Here is a 22,495-nt window from a genome sequence, read left to right on the forward strand (position 1 = left end):
TGTGGGATGAGTGGACAGCAGACTTGTTACGCTTTTTTCGCTTCGACCCAAGCAACCAAAAGCTCGATTTTCACTTAAAAACTGAACTTGGAATTTCATATTTGGTTCAAATTTAGTTTCGCAGAACTTTCTTGCTAAACAACTAGACACTACATTTGTAAACCAAACTTCATTCTTTTTTTTGTATGCCAGAAGGGCATTGGGTTAAAAGGAAACTTCATTCTTAATAAAGTATCTTTAATATTTGTAGTAACTTAAAAGTTTAACAAGCAGCTTGAAAGTTCAACATGCAACTTGAAAGTAACCAAGAGTTTGGAAAATTGTGTCGAAGGAAGGTTGCCACGCTATATGTCTATAGATATATAGCTTACTAAGCAGCTTCACCTGTAAGTATTTAACCGAACTTTAAAGTTACCCCGAGTTCGCTGCATAGAACGCTAAGCAACCTCTAAAGAAACTATGTCAAAAATCAATAAAATTAAATAATTAGTTCTATTTTTATACTTTTCTACCTTCTACCTACTCCTAGCTTCTGCAATTTCGTTTCATGCGTTAAGATAGACCATTTAAAAGGTTAAACTATCACATACTGCCGCTGGATTTGAACCCGAGCGTTCCGCGTTGTATCCTGATGCATTGCGCCATTTGTGGCGCCACAAGTGACTTGAATTTTGCCAATGAGTTGCACTTGAGTGTAAGTTTATTTCAGGGCTGTTATAAATGAGAAATCAGTACATCGAGTAAAATCGATTCAGATCGCATATTTCAGCAACGGAGCAGTGGTATGCATTTAGGTTATCGAAAGGAGGACTCGAGTTCAAATCCCCGATTAGGTGTGTGCAGTCAGTTGCAAAAATAAATTCTGACGATCTTTCATTAAAATAATTAATATTAGTGGCATAACTATTAATAACCGAAATAAATACTAAATGTGATGAATAAATAAATATAAAGCAAATAGAAATTTCTCACAATCTTTTTAATTTTTTTAAGATTATTGAAGTTTTTTTTAGCTGAACAGTGTTCTATATAGCGACTTAATGAACTTTTTGCGAACTTTCTAGTTCTGTTAGAAGTTGCATTGCATTCCTTTCGAAGTGTAATCATCAAATACGAACTTGAAAGTACGATTAGTTACTTAAATTAAGCTGAATATAATTCTATTCAGGATCATTTCGTTGGCTGATTAAGCTAAAAAATCCCCGTTTATCGAGACTTTTGTGTTAATTGGGGATTTTACTCTTTTGATTACTGCACCTCAACTAAGCAGAATTTGGAAAAGTGATTTTCTTCTTCTTCTTCTTCTCTTCTGTTGGGTACTCTTACCACTGCGTCCATTATTTTGAACTATTGTGGTATGCCCCATTTTATTATTTTACTATACGCTTCAAGCATATTGAGGAAGTGACAGGCTGGTAACTGGAGCGAGACATGTGCCAATCAGGGATGACTAGGTTTATGAACCTAGTACCCTGATTGGCGACGCCAACCAGATCTCCCCTTTTCGAGATACTGCAGTCTGCGTACTATTTGTGCTCCGCGATTGCAGAGCAAGTGTTCCGAGGTTAACTATCATCTTGTACGAAACTGAGATTCCGAAGATGATATTTACTCGGACAATGTCCTGTCGCAAGACCGGTAAGCTTGCTGAAATCTCTCTTATTGAGACTCAGCAACTTTTGAGTAACCCAGGGGTGGATTGTACAGCCATCCTACTGGCCATAACTGTTCGGCTCTCCTTTTGGCTCCAACACACAGTCAGAGATCAGGCAGAGTAAATCTCGACACGTGAGCAGGGATGCCACATATAATTCTGTGTTTTTTGTTGGAAAAATCTGACAATCTGTACGGCGAGGAAAAATATCTGTGCAAAAATCTGTCCAATACAAAACAATGTGAGTGAAAGAGATAGAGAATCATTTTGCTGACTATTTCCGTCTCTTTCACTCTCATGTAAAAGCTCAAAAATCTGTTTAATCTGTGTAATTTGGCGAAAATCTGTATTCTGTGCATACAGATTCTGTACAGGCGATTTCTTTCAAATATCTGTTAAACACAGAATACATGTGGCATGTGGCAACCCTGCACGTGAGTAGAGAGTTGGAGTCACATCTTCGTTTGTCGACTCACAACGACGCCGACTCAGCCAGCGCATCGTTCAAGTCCTGTTCCTCCCCTAGTCTCCTCTCCACCTCATTCATTTCTTTGTTTTTCGGCAGAGAGAGCTTGCACGGTAAGAAATCGTCCACTGCATCAGTGACCGGCTTGATGCAGCAAGGGCATACTGCTGTGGAGGGCGCCCTGGTACTCCACAGGCTCCGTTGCGGCGAGAGAATTTTTAGAACCCCCTCCACCATTCATCCCTCGGTACGGGTAGCATCACACCTTGGATTAGGAGTTTATCCATTCAAGTTTTTACATAATAGCCATGGATAACAGTTATTACAACCATCTCCTTTAGGGGCTTTGGACCCTCTGCTTTGGTTCCTGGGAGTCAAGAGAACCGTCCTGCAGGCGGAGAGTTTACACTTCAGCCTTCGCATGAGTGCCCTCTTCTTTGTCCGCATACGACCCTAGTTTCCACCGGTTGTCCGATATCCACTAAGGAACGTATCCCGGATGGTACCACGAGGAGGTAGAGATAGGAGTTGTCGAATAAGAGGTTGTGGAACCTCATGAACCACGGTGGAAAAGTGATGTATGGGACATTTGTACAGTTAGAGATTATCTCCAATATTGTTGAAGTAAGTATTGCTATATCATTTGTATTCATAGCGCTGTAACCTGTAAGGCCCTGTTTGTATCAAAAAGAGCGCTCTGTGCAGCTCTAGAAATTGCAGCTCTATAGCGTCGTAACTACAAATGATAAACCATTACATTCTTCAGCAATATTGTAGACAATTACTTACTCTACTAATGCTCCGTACACTACTTTTTCAAATTTTGCTTGGCTGAGGTGCAGTAAACAAAAGAACAAAATCGAATCGAAAAGAGCGTACCAAGCCTGCTGTCCACCCATCCCCACAGATGTTCTGCTGACAATGTCCATGGCGTCGGCAAAGTAGACGAATCAACTTGATATGCTTTAGAGCAAAAGCAAACTAAGCCCCCATGCAAAGGGTACCCTGTACATGATGTTCATTAAACCGGTTGTTCTCAACGGGCATGAAACGTGGACGTTGCTCCGTTGCTCGAGAAAGTCCTGCGAGTGGTCAAATTTTTTTCGAGCAGCCAATGAAATGCTTCCAATAATGTATGTGTATATAATTTTCGGCAAAAATTGCTTGACAAAAATTTAAAATACAAAAAACCTGATCCATTAGCCCTTCTGTATACTGGATTAAAATTATTTAAAACCATAAGACAGTTGAAAAAAAAAGTTTCCCCAATTAAAACTTGTCTAAAATACAACTGTCAATTTCGCTTGACAGCCAGAAATAACTAAAGTTCAGTTTGAATAATCATATTTAACCTATTTGTAAAGTATAGCGAATAAGATCACTATTGTAATTGACAAGCGATATACTGCCGCTACTCGCATATCAGTCCCATTTTCAATAGAGTTTCTTATATAAATGAGACTGTTATGCGAGTAGCGGCAGTATAGTAATCAAATATATTTTTAGAGGACAGTCCACGTATAGATAATGTGAGAAAAACTCATAAATATCGTAGTATTGATGTACTTTATTACGCAAACGGTCCTGAAATGAAATTTCATAGTACATTTTTGGACATACATTTTACATTTTTGAACGAAAATAACGAAAAGACTATACGTATCTACAATTTTATTGGCTTTGCAGTGGCATTCCGAAGACTGCATTTCTAAACTATTTATTTTTAGCAAATGTTACTAAATATGCTCACATAACGAAAGTCTCCTTCACGACAGGTGAATTAATAAGATTTTTTTTTTCTAAGTGTCGCCACAACAAGTATTTTGTAGAACGGAAACTAGAACAAGGAGCTTGTTTCCAAATAACAAAGGGCCAATCGTAACTATATCGCGGCCATAATATGTTTTAGCCTTTCTATTAAATCTAATCATAGAGTAGCCAAAGGCAAATCCGTAGTATAAACGAATTTTAATAACCCTAACAATCTGCAAGCGGAGCATACAGTGCCAAACGAGTTCGTATGTTCAGACCACTTAAATTGCAAGATTAGTTGAATTACCGGTTACAGTAAAGGTAAGCGATTCTCGTTGTAACCGGTGCTCCATCTAATTCTATGCACAGAATTACCTGGGAATCAACGTAAAGACTATGTAGACACTAACTAACAGGGCAGGCAAAACCTTGACAATGTTTTATTACGTGCGCTGATCTCTGAAGGTCACCTAGCGAATCTCGTCGCCATAATAGTGACAATCATAAAAGGCAATTCTCCCTAAACCTCAAAGCCTATTTCGCAGATTAAACTGTATAGCCCATCGCAAATTTAATGGCTTTGTTATGGCTTCCTGCACTGCACGGGACCGTACGGACATTAAAACATGGACAAAACAAACTAATAAAGCTTCCACGTGAAAAGATTTTAGCCGAAAACATTAGGCTGATGAGTTGCGCGTTACTTTGTGATTTGTTCGGCAAAGCTCCCGACGATAAATGATTTAAAAATGGGCCAACTCATCGACATAGTGAACGCAACGCGTTTTACAATCGATTTGCTATGGTTATGTTTTAGGTTATGTTATGTTGACTATACCTAACCGCGTAATTGAAAACCGTTTCATTGTAGTGCCTAGTTTCCTTCTTAAAATAAAGCATTTTTTAAATCGTTGAACTTTTGACTTTTGAAAGTATGACATATGGTGTTTATAACAGAAAAGTGATATACTGGATTTTATACATGTGCTGTGCTTTGACTGGCTGCGAGGAGGAGGAAGGAGGGAAGGAGCACATCCTTAATCAAAACGTCTTACGGAGGGAAAATTAGGCCTGACCTTCAGCTTGAATGCGTCTTTGAATCTCGTATGTCGGCGAAGATCGAGATCCCAAATATATGAACTCATCGTCATCAATAGACACCTGCTCACCATAGGAGACGAACTTGTGTTTTTGTAGAGCCTCTAGGGACGTCGTACAACAGGGCCTGATCCTGAGCAGGCGGCTAGTTTATGAAACACTATGTAAATATTGCCAGCTATATCCAAGACCTCAAACCTATTGACGAGACTAGGCATCGCAGCCTTTGAAAGACAGAATGCTTAAAAAATCACGTTACGAATAATTCAGGAAACGAATCACAACGGAATAGTCGGTATAGACCCAAACGAACGAAAAAGGACAACGATTATTGGAAACTCGGCACTTAAAATACCAGAACTCACACTTGCTAGGCCTCCTTTAACTGGATGTTAACAAGTTTTATTAATAATTATAGATTAAAGATTGAAGTGATAGCTAAAAAATACAAAACCTTTGAACGATATAGCATTTCTGTAAGTTACTCGGATGTTGCAAGTTACCCCGTTTACCGGTACTATCGGGGAATTTTCAAAGTATTTTCCAGTGTCAGATCAATTATCATTATTGTAAAAAACCAGTACCCTGTGATTCTATATTTACGTAATCCCAGATCGTCAATTGAGACAGTGTCAAAGAGCAGCTCACAGTCACGGGATCCTATCAGCCTTTTTCCATGTGTTCTATGTGTAGAAATTCTCCACTGCTCATGTTTTATTGCAGCGAATATCTTCCGCCTTCGGAATGGCATTCGGTTTTATTTGCATTAATTACAATAATTGCACCTTGAATTGTTACCGACCGACACTTAGTTGCTGCAGCTCAGGTGAATAAAAAGAAAAGAACAAGTTGCGTCTCAGACACCGGTTTTCACTTCTAGCGAAGTGGGCAGTGACATCGTCACAGGTCAAGCGATTCATTGCTAAGTGCCCTGGGACAGTGTCACACCGCCCGGCGCGGCGTGTATTGCAACCACTGACTGCTGGGGTCTCTTCAGGTCTGTTGTCGGTAATAAACTCACTGTTTTTGCCTCGTGTTTTATGATATGAGCGTAAGTGCAATTAGCCTTATATATAAACAATTGAAGGTACACTTTACGAGTTTACGAAATTAATTCATGCGAAGGTGAGAATCGACATGGTATTCTTTGAGATACGTCATTTGCCATAAGTGCTTACGCATCTTTGGAACTAATAAATTAATTCTTCAAAAAATCTTAATTTCCAGCAATTAGTTCTTTGACGAAATTGTTTATAAGATTTAAGATTTGATATTTACTGAAAAAAATACACATTGTGTGTGTGTAATTTATTTTAAACGTTTTTCAATAGACTTACCCTTTTTCCCCACCGAAACGGTGTAGGTAATGTTGTCAAATGTAATATCCATACTTCGCGTGGAATTGTCCTCTATGCACCACAATACACTGGTAGTTCCCTCGTTGCTTTGCAGGTTTGCCACGTGCTAGCTCAACTCTATTGATACGTTACGAATGACGCAATCCGCAATCCCGCCAGCGAAACGGTTAATTTACGAAATAAAAACGAATGCGCTGCACTTAACTATCCTATTCTCTTAGTTCCAATCCATCAATTAGAAAGCTTCATTAGGGCTTCGATAGCACGAACCCTTCCAGCCATTCGATTAGCAGCAGCACACCGTCAACAACGTGACTCGCGTCGCGCAAGTTTACAGTTAGCTTGCGGCTTTAAAGTATCGTATTCGCATGCAGTAAAACGAATTAAGTGATGTCACACCGAAGGAACTCCTTGTTTTTGATTATCTGTAAAGAGAAGACGGTAATTTTAGTATTGAATAACTATTGGGAACTAGTCGGGAGATGATCATTTCTAAAACTTCAACATCCATAGCACTTTGAGTTGGAAAAATTGGTGTTTTTAGATTTTGGATTGGACTGAATGGGTGTTAGTAGAAAATTTAGTAAATGTTTATCTGAAGTTAAATTGCTACCGTGATTTGAGTAAAGCCTTGCTAGCTAAATCTTTACGCTTTACTATCTAAATATTGTAGATGGAATTAACTCTGGCGAAAAAAACAACTTGTCATCAAGATGACTTGAAAAAGCAGATAGCTCGTTGATTGGTAAATTCACAACTGGGAACCCAGAACCTTTATATAATCTGTACCTAGATTGATTGCCAATACGGCTTATACAGTGCGGGAAATAATTACATCGGAAAGCACATCGGAAAACAAGCAGCATTTTGAAATATCAAAGTAGGTAGCTATATGAAGAAATCGTGAGTTCCATAATTCGCTTACTATCATCATGTTTAATTGATTTTTTTTCTCCCGGCACTTTGGAGTGTTTTTTTTTTCGTTGTAATCATTTATCAAACATCCAAGATATATCAATTGAATTCCATTTCGTTCTTTATATTCTTGATTCCGGTTTTATATACCTACGAGCATATTTGATTTGGATATATGATATGTTTATCGGTTGGTTTGATAAAATAAAACTGATTTTGGTTGGACCCGATGAAAAACGCTGGGTTCGCTGTCCTTCAAACTTCAGTACACAATAAAACCAATTAAACATGGGGGAGGAAATAACGTGGAATGGGGATATTTCTCCAGATACGGGGTTGGGTCTTGCAAATGGATAAAATCAATAATGGACCATTACCTTAAAAACAGTAATACTGCCACATGCGGAATGGAACATGCCGTTAAAGCGCAGCCGGGATTCGAACATACGACGCACCGTGAGATGAAACCCAAATCTAGGTGGACAAAATTAATTACCGTCATCCGGGGCGAGATTGTGCCAAAAAAGCATATATTTTTGTTCTTTAGCTCTGTATACACACAATTTAGGAACTAAGTTGATTTCAAACCAGCCAATATATACTAAATTGTACCGTAGAGATGGTTTAGATACAAAAAGCAAAGCCATGGGTTTATACCGTCTTTAGACATTACCCTTCTTTATCGACAGACTTCGCAGCCGGCTGTTAGAGTACAGGAAAATTACGGGGCCAGTGCAACAATCCTACTGACACTAACTAGCAAGCACCGCCTAGCCGAGATTCGAACATACGACGACTGGCTTGTTAGACCAGCATCGTACCTCGAAGCTAGGCTGGGCGGTATTGGTTTAGATACAATGAAACCTAATTTTACTGGAAGCGCATGAATTTTGGCACAATCTCACCCCTTCTAGGGGGTGACATTGTGCCAAAAACATAAAATTAGGCTAAAAACCTAAACAGTGAACATTAGCATGTTTATAAACAATACACATAAATATCAGTATAAAGTAGTTCATATGGGGCCGTCCATGAACTAAGTGGACTATTAGGGGTAGGGGGTCGGCCAAAAACAACGCATCATACAAAAAGTATGAACGAAAATAACCCGGAGAGATCTGAAATAACTAAAAATGAGTTCGTAGTCAATGGACAGCCTTTATATAGCCAGTAGCGTTTCTTGGGATAACAATGGGGAGATATATGAAGGGTGTATCCTAAGGGGGCATACCTATTTGATCATTTTACAAAAGTAACCATTACTTCGTTCGAGAACCCGTGGCCGTAGAATATGTGACCTATCCCACCCACTCCCCCTCCTTAAAACTGGCAGTTTATACACGGTATAATATATTCGTCTTATATTAGAGTGTTTATTTAAAATATCTGAAATTTCCAGAGAAAAAGTAAAAATTAGTTTAAATTATTTAGCAGACCTATGATTCTGTTTGCTCCAAAATGGATGATGCAATCTAATCTGTCAAAATATTGTGCTCAATAGTAAAGAATGTGAATGTGCTGATGTATACTGACGTTTTTTTGTTGTATATGTGAAATCCACAAATTGGATCGATCATTATGGCTTGGCACAATCTCACCCCCGTGAAGCTCGAAAAGTACAAAGTTTCGAAAAATATTATTTTCGTAATCAAAACTTATCCAACGCATAATAACCTTTCAAGACATTGTAAATGATTTGTTTATATACCTTCAAGATAGCAAGTTGATGCGATTTCTTGTTTGGGTTGGTTTATGCGAGACATTTTTACAAGCGTTTTTTCCGCGTATTTTTGATCGCGAACTTTGAAACCCTGTTTAGGCTAAATAGTTTGCTAATATTATCTGTGTTTCATTCGAAGTTATGAATAAATATGTTATGTTCATCATCATTTTGAATTTAGGTCACCAGTTTCTATAGATATAATAAATTTTCACAAAAAAACATTTTTGGTTTTTGGCACAATCTCACCCCCGTGGCACAATCTCACCCCGGATGGCGGTACGCTAAAACCGTTAGACCTAGGTATATAGTATCTTCGGAGTAAATTTGTTATTTCAACTTTCGCATTTTTTGGTGTATATGGCATTAGGGTAACCATCATAGTAATCGAGTGCAAAACATAAACTTTTTAAGGCTTAAATTAGCTGAATAAAATGCTCTGCAAAGTTATTTTGCAATAAATTTTGAGCAACTTTGCTAAAGAAATGAAAGTCCTATGATTGATAGGCTGGAGCAATTTAAAGTTTTTTGGTCGAGGAGGACCTAAAAAATCCGTTTTTGCTTAATCCATCCAATGAAAACACATATTTTATTTGAAGTAATCAAATCGCTATGTCCTTCGATTCTGTAGCTAGAGCTATTTTTTCTAAAAAATATATGCATTTTTTAAATGTCAACGACGTAAAAACTGCTCAAGAGCAAGCAAATCAAGTTTTGTATAGATGTTTAGTAATATATTGACCACCGAAATTGATTGAGATCGCATCGGTCCAGGTCGACCCTTTTTCGCTAGACCATATAGAATAATGAAGCAAAAATAACGTTTTACTTACCAAAATCACAAGACTTACGTTAATAGAATGGATTTAAAAGGAGAAAATAAGTCTAAATGTTTGTATTTATCTTAACTATCTGTAATCAGCTTATGAATGTGGCTCTGGGAACTGGAAAACCTTTTATCTTAGGGGATATGAGTGTTGTAATATTAATTAACTATGGTCGCCGAAACTATAAGAGTAATTCTCGTTGAAACCAAGCTGCTACTGACATGAGGTCTTCAAATATTGAAACTTCAAGTACAAAAGTTTGGGTGTTTGATGTTTGAATTTTTGATTTTTGATTTTTGATTTTTGATTTATGATTTTTGTTTTTTGTTTTTTTTTTTGATTTTTGATTTTTGATTTTTGATTTGATTTTTGATTTTTGATTTTTGATTTTTGATTTTTGATTTTTGATTTTTGATTTTTGATTTTTGATTTTTGATTTTTGATTTTTGATTTTTGATTTTTGATTTTTGATTTTTGATTTTTGATTTTTGATTTTTGATTTTTGATTTTTGATTTTTGATTTTTGATTTTTGATTTTTAATTTTTCATTTTGCATGTTTCATGTTTCATGTTTCATGTTTCGTTTTTCATTTTTCATTTTTCATTTTTCATTTTTCATTTTTCATTTTTGCCTTTCTACTATATAAATATATAGTATAAAGGTATAGAAATCACTCGGAAAACCGGAAATGGCAAAAAGGTCCTGCGGGCCGAATGTCATATACCATTCGACTCAGTTTCGAAAACTGAGCATTTTCTGTTTGTGTGTATGTATGTATGTGTGTGTGTATGTGTGTGTGTGTGTGTGTGTGTGTGTGTGTGTGTGTGTGTGTGTGTGTGTGTGTGTGTGTGTGTGTGTGTGTGTGTGTGTGTGTAACGCTTTCAAACTCACTCACTTTTCTCGGAGATGGCTAGACCGATTTTAATGTTCTTAATGTCAAATGAAAGGTCTAGGTGTCCCATAGGTCGCTATTGAATTTCATACTGATCGGACTTTTAGTTCAAAAGTTATGTATAAAAATACGAAAAATATGGGACTTCATTATCTCATAGGTCCCTTAACCAATTTGAACAAAATTGATTGCATATGAAAGAGAAGCCTTGCAAACCCTTAACTTCCAAATTTCATAACGATTGGGCTTATAGTTTGAAAGTTACATAAAGAAATGTGAAAAAAAAGTATTTAAAACATACTTTTGTAACATATAAACATTAATTCAATGAAAAACATCACACATTTTATTATTATTTGAAAATTACTGCTGAGATCTATCAAACGAAACCGAGTTATTTAAAATCGAACGGTTCATTCAAAACTTATTAAAACTTTAACACTTAACCACCGTATATTAAACCGTCAAAATGTGTGAAATCATAACATCAATCAAATGTTGATTGTATTCAATGTGTGTGTGTATGTATGTATGTATGTATGTATGTATGTATGTATGTATGTATGTATGTATGTATGTTTTTTTTTTTTTTTTTTTTTTTTTTTACGAGTTGGGAAATCTGCTGAGCACCTTAGAAGATACGGTACTATCAGACACCTGAGAAGATACCTCAGGGAGTGGGGTTTAGGTATCCCGACCCCCCTAATGGGGCGTGAGGATCCCGACCCACTAAAACCCTACTCGAGTCTCCAGCCTCAATCCCCCCTGGCACCACCTTATCGGTATTACTTCAGGGAGGGGCTATTGTGCTTAATGCACTCGCTTAGATAACTACTGGACTATGGTAGTTAGGCTGTTTATTCGCCGTTGATCGGCTCTCCAGTGGTTTTGTAGCTCGAGTACAATCTGGGTAGCAGCCGCATTGACCGCTCCCCAGATGTCCGAGCTGGAACACATCTTTTGGACTAGGTTATCCGGGGTAGTGTCCTGTCCGCTCACTGCCATCATGCTGCTTCTCGCGCCCGCGAAACGAGGGCATATGAAGAAAGCATGTTCTGCCGTTTCCTCAACATCCACGCATTCGGGACACGCGGGGGACTCCGCATGCCCAAACTTATGCAGATACTGTCTGAAGCAACCATGCCCTGACAGAATCTGTGTCAGGTGGAAGTTGACTTCGCCGTGGCGCCTGTTGACCCACCCAGATAGTTCCGGGATAAGTCGATGTGTCCACCGACCTTTTGTGGAATTAGACCATGCCCGCTGCCATGTGGTCATTGAGGCCGATCTTGTGGTACTCCGTATGCCTCTAGTTCCACGTTGGTTGAAGCACTCTACGTCTTCGCTGATGATAATGCCAATAGGCATCATACCTGCTAAGACGCAGATTGCGTCATGTGAAACTGTGCGATACGCACTCGCCACTCTTAAGCACATGAGACGATAGGTGCTTTCCGGCTTGGCTAGATAGCTTTTGGTACCTAACGCCAATGACCACACCGGCTCGCCATACCTGAGTATGGACTGGACCACGTTGGCTAATAGCCTTCGCTTGCTGCCATATACCGCAGAGCTATTAGACACCATACGAGACAATGCCGAAATAGCTGTGGAAGCCTTCTTGCAGGCATAGTCGACGTGGCTCCCGAACTTGAGCTTGTCGTCGACCATGACTCCCAGAAGTTTTAAGGACCGCGTTGACGAAATAGTGCAGTCCCCAACGCTGATCTTTGCTTGCTGTACCGACTTGCGGTTGTTCACCACGATAACCTCCGTTTTATGATGCGCTAGCTCCAGTTTCCTGGATCGCATCCAATCTTCAACAATGCTTATAGAGTGGGCAGCCGTCAACTCAACCTCTCTGATAGATTCACCATAGACTTCCAGGGTGATATCATCCGCAAAGCCGACAATCACCACCCCTACCGGGAACTTTAGCTTCAACACCTCGTCATACATGACGTTCCACAACACCGGGCCCAGTATGGAACCTTGCGGAACCCCTGCGGTGATTGGAACGCACTTCTGACCCTCCTCCGTGTTGTAGCATAGCACACGATTCTGGAAATAATTTTCCAGGATCCTGTACAGCGACACCGGCACTTGGACGTTCCGAAGCGAGTTGGCTATGGAGTCCCAGCTAGCGCTATTAAACGCATTTCTCACGTCAAGCGTGACAACTGCGCAATAGCGGATACCTGTCCTCTTGCGCTGGATTGCCACCTCGGCTGTCTTAGTGACAGACAAGATTGCATCCACCGTAGATTTGCCTTTTCGGAAGCCGAATTGATTCCTTGACAGACCGTTTGTACCCTCCGTGTACTGTACGAGTCTGTTAAGGATAACCTTCTCCAGCACCTTACCGGCAGTATCGAGCAGACAGATCGGCCTATATGACGAGGGAACACCCGGAGGTTTTCCCGGCTTCGGCAACAGCACGAGGTTCTGTCGCTTCCATCTGTCCGGGAAGTGGCCAGCTTCCAGGCATCTCCTCATTACTGCTCCAAATAACTCGGGAGCCTCTAACATAGCCGCTTTAATGGCCATATTCGGGATTCCGTCTGGCCCCGGTGCCTTGCTCACCTTTAGGGATTTAGCGATCTCAATGAGCTCCTCATTCGTAACCGTCACTTCGTCCCCGACCGCCAAACCGCCGTCGCCCACGTTACTTTGGATGTTCGGCTGGGAGGCCGACCATCCTACGCTATGGTCTGAGATACTGGAACGTCGGCCGTGGGACGACTCAGCGGCCTGGGGCCAGGGCCTTGGCTCGTGGCGCGGAAAGAGGCCCTCGATGATCCGCTCCAGCATCTCTGGCGATTGCTCTGAGGGCGCCATCACTCCCTTGGTCTTTGCCATTACGACCCTGTAGGTATCACCCCACGGGTTCGCATTGGCACTAGCACATAACCTTTCAAAGCAGGCTCGTTTACTAGCTTTTATCCCACTCTTAAGCGCTGCGCGTGCAGCAGCAAGTGCTATTCGACATTCAGCCCTGCCTTCGTCCGAACGAGCTCTTTGCATAATTCTCCTCGCACGAAAGCAGGCTCCGCGAAGTTCCGCAATTTCATCTGTCCACCAGTAAGCCGGTGACCTGCCATACCTATGTCGACCTTTCCTAGGCATGGTAGCGTCACATGCTCGCGACAGTACCTCAACCAAATGATCAGCGTTCGGATCGGGCATACCACGATCACCGCACTCTCTTCGGATTGCTTCCACAAATACTTCGGGATCGAAGTATGAAGTCTTCCATCCACGGGTGGTTGGAGTGGCGGCTCTACTCGCCGCCTGCCGTCTCGTTATCTGACCGACACCATAGCGGACCGCCTGATGGTCGCTGTGAGTGTAGCCATTGTCTACCCTCCAGTCTCCTATCAGACCAGGACTGCCGAATGTCACGTCGATGATAGACTCCGCACCGCTCCTACTGAAGGTACTTGTGGTGCCGACGTTGACCAGATCTACGTTGAGCTTTGCCAGAGCTTCAAGCAGAATCCGGCCCCTGTGGTTCGTGCGACGACTTCCCCACTCTACCGCCCAAGCGTTAAAGTCGCCCGCCACAACCAACGGCCTTAGACCAGTCAGCACAACTGATACTCGGTCTACCATCCGCGTGAACTGCTCGATAGACCAACTCGGCGGAGCATAGCAGCTGCAGTAGAACACTCCACCCACTTTGGCAACCACGAATCCCTCGTCTGCAGTTGACACAACATCTTGAACCGGGAACCTGCTTGTCGTCCATATAGCCGCCGTCCCGGACCTATCCGACACCCAGTTACCGTTTCCGGCAGGGATGCGGTATGGGTCCGAGATGATTGCAATGTCCGTCAACGACTCAGTAACTGCTTGGTACAACAGCTGCTGAGCCGCGTGGCAGTGGTTCAAGTTCAGTTGCGTTACCTGCACTACGCCCGGGTTTTAGTCGCCAGCGCGCCTGCCGGGCACTTCGGGCCTCCTGTTGTGTGCTTAGCGTCCCGTTGGCCGGTACATATCAGGCACTTGGGTGGCGCAGTACAGTCCCTCGCTATATGACCCGTACCGCCACATCTCCTACACAAGTGGCTTCGGTCTGGCCCCTTACAGCTCCAGGACCTGTGCCCTCTCTCAAAGCACCGGAAGCAGGCCTCCGGCTGCTGGAACACGCTCAGTGGGCACACGGACCATCCCACCTTCAGCTTAGCCACTTTCAGGGCTGCATTTCCGTCTTCCAGTGGAAGTCTTATAGTTGCTACCTGGGTTCCCGCCGGTCCCTTACGCAGACGAACTGCCTCGGTAGTCACCACCACTTTGCATTGCTCGTTGAGAGCTCGTGCTAGTTCGCCCGCTTGGGTGATCTCGTCCAGGTTTTTAAGCTGGAGAGTCATCTCGGGCGTTAGTGCGCGGATCTGCACGCTATCGCCAAGGACCTTTTCTGCCAGCACTTTGTAAGCGGAACCCTTTTCAGTGGCGTTCTTTTTGAGTTCAAGAATCATGTCGCCTGTGCGAGAGCGGCGGATACTCCGCACATCCGCGCCAAGACCCTTCAACTGATCATGCCCTCTCATGGCCTTTAAAACTTCCGCATATTTCGGCCCCTCAGTTTTGAGGATAAGGGCATCGCCTTTGCTCCTTTTTTTCCTAGCCACTTTCGGTGGAGCTCGATCCTCCTCTTTCTTCCTGGCCTTCTTCTTTTTGACCAACTCCCACTGGTTGTCAGACGCTAACAGCGTCTTGTTACCCTCAGTAGGTTCTTCAGTTGGCTTACGACCCTCTGCTATCATGCGCTTCTTTGGACCCGTGGGGGTTTCTTCCCCTGGGGACTGCCTTGCGCGTTTGGCGGATGCCTTGTCGTTAGACTGCTCCGTAGTCGCGAGTGCCACGGAATGGTCGGTCATTGACGGGCAGGCATCTGTTTGTGCAGACCTTGATACAAGCGTCTTCTCTTTCTCTGCAACTTTTACTCGCGCTTCGAGTTCGCTGTGCTCCTTCGTCGCAGCACGCATGGTGCTCCGAAGCATGAGCAGACTTTGTTTCAGGTCCTTCGCTAAGGTGCTGCGACCTGCCACGAACTCGATAATGGCATCGAGTTGATGAGACGCCGCTACCACTCTTGGTAGCATGTCTCTCTTGCCTGCCACTGCTTTTATTAGCGACGGGCCGTTCATTGCTGCGTCCGGCGTAGATGCAGTTGGAGCGACAGGTGTGCCGTTTCCTTTTCCGCTTACGCTGGCGCTTCTACTGGTATCCATCGGCGGAGACCTCTGGATACCACTTCTTGCGAACGGATTGTCTAATCCGTCCGCGCTCACTGAAGTTATTATTTTATTTTGATTGCTCATATAGAATCCCACGAGTTGAGGGGAAAGAAGAGTCCGCCGCATCAGAGCCCCTCATGATGCGGTAAGGGCTGTTTACTGTGGAGGGCGCTCTGGTACTCCACAGGCTCCGTTTGAGGCTGAGTATTTATGAAACCCCCCCCACCATTCATCCCTCGGCACGGGTCGCATGACACCTTGGATTAGGGGTTTATCCATTCTTGTTTTTACTTTTAGCCATGGATAACAGCTATTAAAACCATCCTCCTTTGGGGGCTTTGGACCCTCTGCTCAGGTTCTCAGTATTTTCAGGTTCATCGAACATGCTTCTACTGAGATCCGTCATTTGCAGGCGGAGAGTTTACACTCAGCCTTCGCGTGAGTGCCCCCTTCTCTGTCCGCATACGACCCTAGTTTCCACCGGTTGTCCGATTTCCACTAAGGAACGTATCCCGGATGGTACCACGGGGAGGTAGAGAGAGGAGTTGCTAAATAAGAGGCTGTGGAACTTCGTGGTAGTTCTGGAGCGCATTATTCAACCATTTACCATCCATGTATGTATGTATGTATGTATGTATGTATGTATGTATGTATGTATGTATGTATGTATGTATGTATGTATGTATGTATGTATGTATGTATGTATGTATGTATGTATGTATGTATGTATGTATGTATGTATGTATGTATGTATGTATGTATGTATGTATGTATGTATGTATGTATGTATGTATGTATGTATGTATGTATGTATGTATGTATGTATGTATGTATGTGTATGTGTGTATGTGTGTATGTATGTATGTATGTATGTATGTATGTATGTATGTATGTATGTATGTATGTATGTATGTATGTATGTATGTATGTATGTATGTGTGTATGTATGTATGTGTGTATGTATGTATGTGTTTTTTTTTTTTTTTTTTTTTTTTTAACGAGTAGGGAAATCTGCTATCAGACACCTGAAAAGACAGCTCAGGGAGTGGGGTTTGGTATCCCGTGAAGATCGTGGAGATCCAGACCCACTAAAACCCTACTCGAGTCTCCAGCCTCAATCCCCCCTGGAACCACCTTATCGGTATTACTTCAGGGAGGGGCTATTGTGCTTAACGCACGCTCTTAGATAACTACTGGACTATGGTAGTTAGGCTGTTTATTCGCCGTTGATCAGCTTTCCAACGATTTTGTAGCTCAAGTACGATCTGGGTAGCAGCCGCATTGACCGCACCCCAGACGTCCGAGCTAGAACACATCCTTTGGACTAAGTTATCCGGAGTAGTGTCCTGTCCGCTAACTGCCATCATGTTGCTTCTCACGCCCTCGAAACGAGGGCATATGAAGAAAGCATGTTCTGCAGTTTCCTCAACGTCCGCGCATTCAGGACACTCGGGGGACTCCGCATGCCCAAATTTGTGCAGATACTGTCTAAAACAACCATGCCCTGACAGAATCTGTGTCAGGTGGAAGTTGACTTCGCCATGACGCCTGTTGACCCATCCGGATAGTTCCGGGATAAGTCTATGTGTCCACCGGCCTTTTGTGGAATCAGACCATGCCCGCTGCCATGTGATCATCGAGGCCGATCTTGTGGTACTCCGTATGCCTCTAGTTCCACGTTGGTTGAAGCACTCTACGTCCTCGCTGATGATGATACCAATAGGCATCATACCCGCTAAGACGCAGATTGCGTCATGTGAAACTGTGCGGTACGCACTCGCCACTCTTAAGCACATGAGACGATAGGTGCTTTCCAGCTTGGCTAGATAGCTTTTGGTACCTAACGCCGATGACCACACCGGCCCGCCATACCTGAGTATGGACTGGACCACGTTGGCTAAAAGCCTTCGCTTGCTGCCATATACCGCAGAGCTATTAGACATCATACGAGACAATGCCGAAATAGCTGTGGAAGCCTTCTTGCAGGCATAGTCGACGTGGCTCCCGAACTTGAGCTTGTCGTCGACCATGACTCCAAGGAGTTTTAAGAACCGCGTTGACGAAATAGTGCAGTCCCCGACACTGATATTTGCTTGCTGCACCGACTTGCGGTTGTTAACCACGATAACCTCCGTTTTTTGATGCGCTAGGTCCAGTTTCCTGGATCGCATCCAATCTTCAACAATGCTTATAGAGTGAGCAGCCGTCAACTCAACCTCTCTGATAGATTCACCGTAGACTTCCAAGGTGATATCGTCCGCAAAGCCGACAATCGCCACCCCTACCGGAAACTTTAGCTTCAACACCTCGTCATACATGACGTTCCACAACACCGGGCCCAGTATGGAACCTTGCGGAACCCCTGAGGTGATTGGAACGCATTTCTGACCATCCTCCGTGTTGTAGCATAGCACACGATTCTGGAAATAATTTTCCAGAATTCTGTACAGCGACACCGGCACTTGGACGTTCCGAAGCGAGCTGGCTATGGAGTCCCAGCTAGCGCTATTAAACGCATTTCTCACGTCGAGCGTGACAACTGCGCAATAACGAATACCTGTCCTCTTGGGCTGGATTGCCACCTCGGCTGTCTTAGTGACAGACAAGATGGCATCCACCGTAGATTTGCCTTTTCGGAAGCCGAATTGGTTCCTTGACAGACCGTTTGTACCCTCCGTGTACTGTACGAGTCTGTTAAGGATAACCCTCTCCAGATGTATGTATGTGTGTATGTATGTATGTGTGTATGTATGTATGTGTGTATGTATGTATGTTAGTGTGTATGTATGTGATGACAATTTGCAAATTTTAAATTTGCATTGAAATTCAAGGAAAGTGAGAAACATGCCAATTGTCTAAAGTTTTTGAAGCCTCTTAGTGGAATACGAACTCTAAGAAAAGAAAAAACTTTTACCGACTAAATTCCACTATTTAATATTTATTCGCGACAGATACGTATACGCTTTGAAACAGGACACTGATGAAGCACGATCTGCAGGCGAACTACGTATCTGTTGCAAATAAATATTAAATAGTGGGATTCAATTTTTTCTTTTCTTTGATTTCAGATTACAATTGTCATTTTCTTCACTTGCTGCTACTCACACTCACAATTGTACAGCAAAAGCAAAAAGCGAAAAAAAGCAGTTAATTTAAGCATATAGGTATAGTGGTGTATAGGATTAAAAATACTAGTGAGTTGATTTTTCCAAATAAACTTATACAAATTTCAAACAACTTTTGCGCATCAATAGATGCTCTTTCCAATCAATAGATACTAGAGCTTAGAAATTTTATATGAAAAATAAGAGGAAAACATTGTACGGTACTAATTTTGTACGATTTCTTTTCGGTAGTGACATTTTAAAAGACAGAAATCTTATGTCATGTACCATATTTTAATAAATAAATCGAATTGACAAGCACTGGAAATCATATCGATCATATTTCCCATTCTCAAGCATGTTTATGGCGCAGCTTTCGCACTATTCGACCTCATCTTGTTTTCCTAATCCTCTAACGGGAAACATTGTAAAAACGATGCGATCAAGCTAATGACTATCTTTTCATGAAAGTACATTCAAAAGAAGCTTAAGTTTTGATTTTCATGCAAAAATAATTATCTGAAGGAGTGCCAGCTAAGCAATAGTTCCATTTCTCTTTTTCATATCTTATGCTCTATTCAGTTATTTTTTCTAATTCAGATAAATTGCAAAATTGAAGCCAAGCAATCAATCATTTTGTTGTAGGTATCCTTTTTCTTCAAAAACGAAATATAATAATAATTTTTCTGAACTCTTGTTTTTCAAAGATGCTAACTTTTGGACGCATGGTATTAATATCAAAATATCTGCTATGAACACATATTTCATATTGTCAATTCAAAACAAGTTTCATATGTGGCTCTGAAGCCCGAAAGTTAAGGCCGTCTGTAGACCCGTTAGAGGGTTAATTTCTAATTTTCTGCAAAATTATCTTTTGTGTTTACATTATGTTTCTATAAATCGCGTAAATATTATAAAACTAAATAAGGTGTTCATCAACATAAGTGACGCTTACAAGTATTTCTGCACCCAAGGAAAGAAAATATAATTATTGTACGCAATAGGTTGTGAATTTTAATGGCAAATAAAGTTTTTGAGGAATACGGAACGGATATTCAAAAATATAGTGAAGTTAATTATAAATGTTCCTGAGAAATTAAATAATGATTATTGTGGCAGTAGAAAGGCTAGATCACGCCGCTAGGTGGATTAATTCGGGTTTTTATTTTTCATTTTTCATTTTTCATTTTGTTGAAATTTTGAGTTTTTAAATTCTAACAAAACAAAAGGTTTGTTATTTTCATTTTCTTAAGTCATAGATTCTGACGGCACAAGTGGGGGAATATAATGGCAAGGTCGACAAGGGTTCAAAACTAACCAATTTAGTTCACCTATGGTAAACAACACAGGATAAGCTTAGTCTATCTTGTTCTAAACACAAAATTATCAAATCATTCTATCACTGCTCATTAACATTTCCTATTTACAACCCAATCGCTTCATATCAAATGCCACGTGTTAGACGATTCCTATGAACATAATATACGAACAGTAATGTCGCGAAGTTAGTTGATAGCTAAAATCAAAACATTCCATCTCCGATCCGGGAGCCCCCATGCGTACCGTGCATTTATTAGCATAGCAATATAAATGTTATGAAATGAATATAGAGTTGTCATCGTCAGCTGATCGGTAGGTTAGTTGCTTTATGGCCGCACCCTTGTAAGGTCATTTACCGTTTCCAAAAGCCTCAGCAACTTCAGCGACACACGCCACCGGTCAGACCTTGACAGTGACGTCCAAAAAACGCTCATATGAACGTGAGCAAACCTAAATTTCAATTATTACGAATTCTAACAAGCTATATAGCAAACCCAGATGCACTTGAAAAATGGTAAAGCCGTTTGATTTGTTTACCGTGGCAAACAAAAACGGCATCAACGCTTGAATTCGTTACGTTTAATTAGCTTTGCGACAACCGTTTAAAGCCACCGAAAGCTTTTTGTTTTTGAAGGCATTGTTAGTAGAAACGACACTAAGCTATTAAAATGTGAAAAAATTTACGACTAGATAGAATTGATTAGACACTCAATTCAAACCGTATTTCCATGAATCAATGTATGAATCAATTTTCACCTAAACACCAAAAATTGCAATTTTAAAACTAGTTTAATAAAGAATTGCAAACAATTAAAATATATCAACTTTCAATATTGTTCTAACTAAAAACGATAAAGTTTATTGCCCATACAGTCCAACCGGAAGATATTTCTTTCCTGCTTGTCTGGTCGGTCGAAACACGACGGAACCGCAAAAGCCGCTATTTGCCAATTTTATAGCAAGGTCATTCGAGTAAATTTCAAAGTGCTAACGGAATTGAAGGTCGAAAACCGGTAGTCAGCGAATTATTTGTTTACACTCGGGATGCTGCTGCTGCTGCCGCCGAAATTACTTGTAGATACCGTAAACTGATTAGCATAAGACGACGAATTCACTCTTGAAACGAGTCTCCGTTAGTGAAACTGTCCGGCTGCTTTCGACTGGCTGAAACAGGCTGAGAATCAGACGTAAGGTATCATGTTGGATTTGGCATTTGGAAAGCCGAATTTTGATTGGCTTTATTTATTTAATTCCTAATTTAATCTGTTTAATTTATTCATTTGAAATATTTTATTATTATTAGTTAATTGAAAAATTTTCGCGTCGTATGAGGTAGCTTTTAATGCAAAAAAATTAGCAGAGCTTACACGTTTCAGAATAAAGGTATAAAGCAACAGTATTCAAATTTTCGGTAGATCGACTACGAAATTCCGAAATTACACTAATTATATTCCTAGATATAATTAGAGCTGACTAAACCACTTTTTGATTACACTAATGGTGAACTACTTTTGACTCAGTTTTAAGCATTACTTTTTCAAACTGTAAAGTGATAATATGTCATGAATAGTGGAAATCTTTTTACATTTTTTCACTGGTAAGGTGGTCTTCTGAAACATGTTGCATTTTTTAGTTATTTGCCAAAAATTTCCTTATTTAAGTTATTTGCTATGACCTAATAACAATGAATGATAAGCTTATTCGTGGATAGATGTGTATACTTTCTTCAATCACCACCATCGAGATTTACTAACTATGTAGGATGTTTATTTGTTAGATTTATAAATTGCGAGATTGGTCGGAACTGATTACTTATCAACTTTGTAAAAAAAATTCCCCTATAATTAATCACAATAAGTATACTGTTATTAAAATACTAATCGTTCCACAAAATAATGCGTATAATCACATGGAATGTAACGTTAACTTACTATTTGTAATTCAGTCAGCTATCAATGAATCCACTTTTAATAGTGACGGACCGGGGGCAGAACCTACCGCTCATCAGAAGTAATCGTTCCACAATTGAACGCGCCAAGTTTTCCTGCCGCTTCTCAGAACTCTACACCCGTTCGATCGGCGCTCAGGAGAGGTTCCCCGATGGGCTTTGGAATCGAACCTCCTGCACATATGTAACGTGGGTATAAA

At 41.2% G+C, this 22,495-nt stretch overlaps 1 protein-coding gene across 2 annotated transcripts in view; it reads right to left on the reverse strand.

The window, feature by feature from the left end:
- The window catches only part of LOC128741745 (ATP-binding cassette sub-family G member 1), a 93,233-nt gene that overhangs the window by 58,600 nt on the left and 12,138 nt on the right, over positions 1 to 22,495 (reverse strand). For both annotated transcript variants that reach the window (XM_053837748.1, XM_053837747.1), the window contains exon 2: positions 6,308 to 6,753. In XM_053837748.1, the coding sequence (XP_053693723.1) occupies positions 6,308 to 6,359 (52 nt within the window). In that variant the 5' untranslated portion in view covers positions 6,360 to 6,753. The remainder of the gene's footprint in view (positions 1 to 6,307; positions 6,754 to 22,495) is intronic.

This window comes from Sabethes cyaneus, chromosome 3 (assembly GCF_943734655.1).
Source record: "Sabethes cyaneus chromosome 3, idSabCyanKW18_F2, whole genome shotgun sequence".
In the NCBI taxonomy this organism is placed as follows: Eukaryota; Metazoa; Arthropoda; class Insecta; order Diptera; family Culicidae; genus Sabethes; species Sabethes cyaneus.